This window comes from Bison bison, unplaced genomic scaffold, assembly GCF_000754665.1.
Source record: "Bison bison bison isolate TAMUID 2011002044 unplaced genomic scaffold, Bison_UMD1.0 scf7180017864349, whole genome shotgun sequence".
Classification (NCBI taxonomy): domain Eukaryota; kingdom Metazoa; phylum Chordata; class Mammalia; order Artiodactyla; family Bovidae; genus Bison; species Bison bison.
In genome coordinates this window covers 5,917,446-5,919,099 of record NW_011494921.1, presented here as the reverse complement: position 1 = coordinate 5,919,099, position 1,654 = coordinate 5,917,446, and the positions used below count along the sequence as shown (strand labels likewise).

General features: G+C 40.4%; 1 protein-coding gene across 1 annotated transcript in view; it reads left to right on the top strand.

The window, feature by feature from the left end:
- The window catches only part of WDR7 (WD repeat domain 7), a 353,677-nt gene extending 353,501 nt beyond the window's left edge, over nt 1–176 (top strand). Inside the window, exon 29 of the mRNA XM_010854831.1 lies at nt 79–176. Coding sequence (XP_010853133.1) covers nt 79–176 — 98 coding nt within the window. The remainder of the gene's footprint in view (nt 1–78) is intronic.
- The last annotated feature ends 1,478 nt before the right edge of the window (nt 177–1,654 follow it).

Here is a 1,654-nt window from a genome sequence, read left to right as displayed (position 1 = left end):
GGGAGGGGCGGCTGGCGGTCCTGTTGCTCGGTGCACCGGGAGCCCGAAAATCAATAACCACTGTGATTGCACTGCCAGCTCAGATCAGCAGTTTCCGAGCGCTGAACCCCACCTCCAAACGAGGTGGGGACATGGTCGTTCCGACATTGGGTTTTATGGTCGTGTGGCAGTCCTAATCATTGATACTATTTTCCTTTGGATTTCCTAAAAGATGCTATCGTTTACCAGAAGGATTCTGTGTTTACATGATCTCTCTCTCTTTTTTTTCCTTTCTGGGAGATTGCTCGGAAATTACTCAATCCAATTTCCTAGGGTTTAGCCACTGCCTTCTTTATTAACAACTAACCAATTGAAGATTAATGAGAAAATACACACACACACACACACACACACAGATTTTCGTGGAGAATAGTTTCCTGGACACCCAGCCTTCCAAAATGCTCATATCCTGTTCAAGTGATGCTATATTTAGTAGCTGAAAATCAAAATCATCACTACTGAGGATCTAGTTAATATAATCATCCAGTCACGAGAACTAATCTCTGAAATGGACTTTTGTAATAAAGATCCAAGTTTGGAAGCATAGCGTACACCTGAAAAGAAGATTCTTGTGTCTATAGCTACAGATCTTTTTAAGAAAGAGCTTACCCCTTCCTTCTAGAAACTTCACAGACCTGCAGTTCCCATATGTCAGCTATCATGTAATAGTTACAATTCAGCCTTCAAACCACTACTGACCAGTTAAAGGAAAACTAAGACAATATTTCTTTTAAACAAGTATCCTAGAAAATCATTAACTGTGGCACAGGCATTTGGGAGTATACAGTCACCCTCAGTGTCTGCGGGAAATCAATTCTAGGACCCCCGAGGATACCAAAGTCCACGCGTACTCAAGTCCCTGGTGTGAAATGGCAGAGTACACGAAGGGCCAGCTGTATATACACCTGTGGGGCTCTCAGTCAGTCTGAACAAGCACTGCAGTGAGGGTGTTCATCCCACTTCTAAGTAAACTTTAACCAGGGCACTTTCTTCTCCTTCTGTCAGATTATGCTGGTTCTTTGCTCATAGTAATGGGGAAAAAAAAATCCGTAAAATAATATTTTGGATGACTTGCTCCTAACAACCTTGATCTGTATATAGTTGGGAATTTGGCTGGTTGGCTGTTGATTGGTTGGTTAATCAGGCAAAATGGTTTATTAAATACAAAAATAGAAAGTAATTTATTAAATTCAGAAAAAAAAAAAAATGAAGTTTACAAAGAAACCAAAAGTGGTAAAGGGAGCATCTGATTAAAAGCCTAGGCTGACAGAGTTCGTATACAAAAAAGGTATGGTCACAGTCCAGGAACGAACACAGCTGTCACTTTATTGAAACAGATTTCTAAAGAACATGTTAGGAAATCAAGTCCACCAGAACACCTCTCTCATAGTGATAAGAAGTATGTCATGTCTACTGATGGCAAGCCCACCCTATACCTTGGTTTTAGACTTTTGGTGTTCTTCAAAAGTGAATTCCTGCCACATGCATGTACATTGTATTTATAAAGATCATATATGTAGCTTCCCAGGAAGAAACTAAGAACTATACAACGTAGACTTGGTTTGGTGAGTGAGCTATTGTGTCCGATATAGACAGAAAAACCTGAGGAGAACAC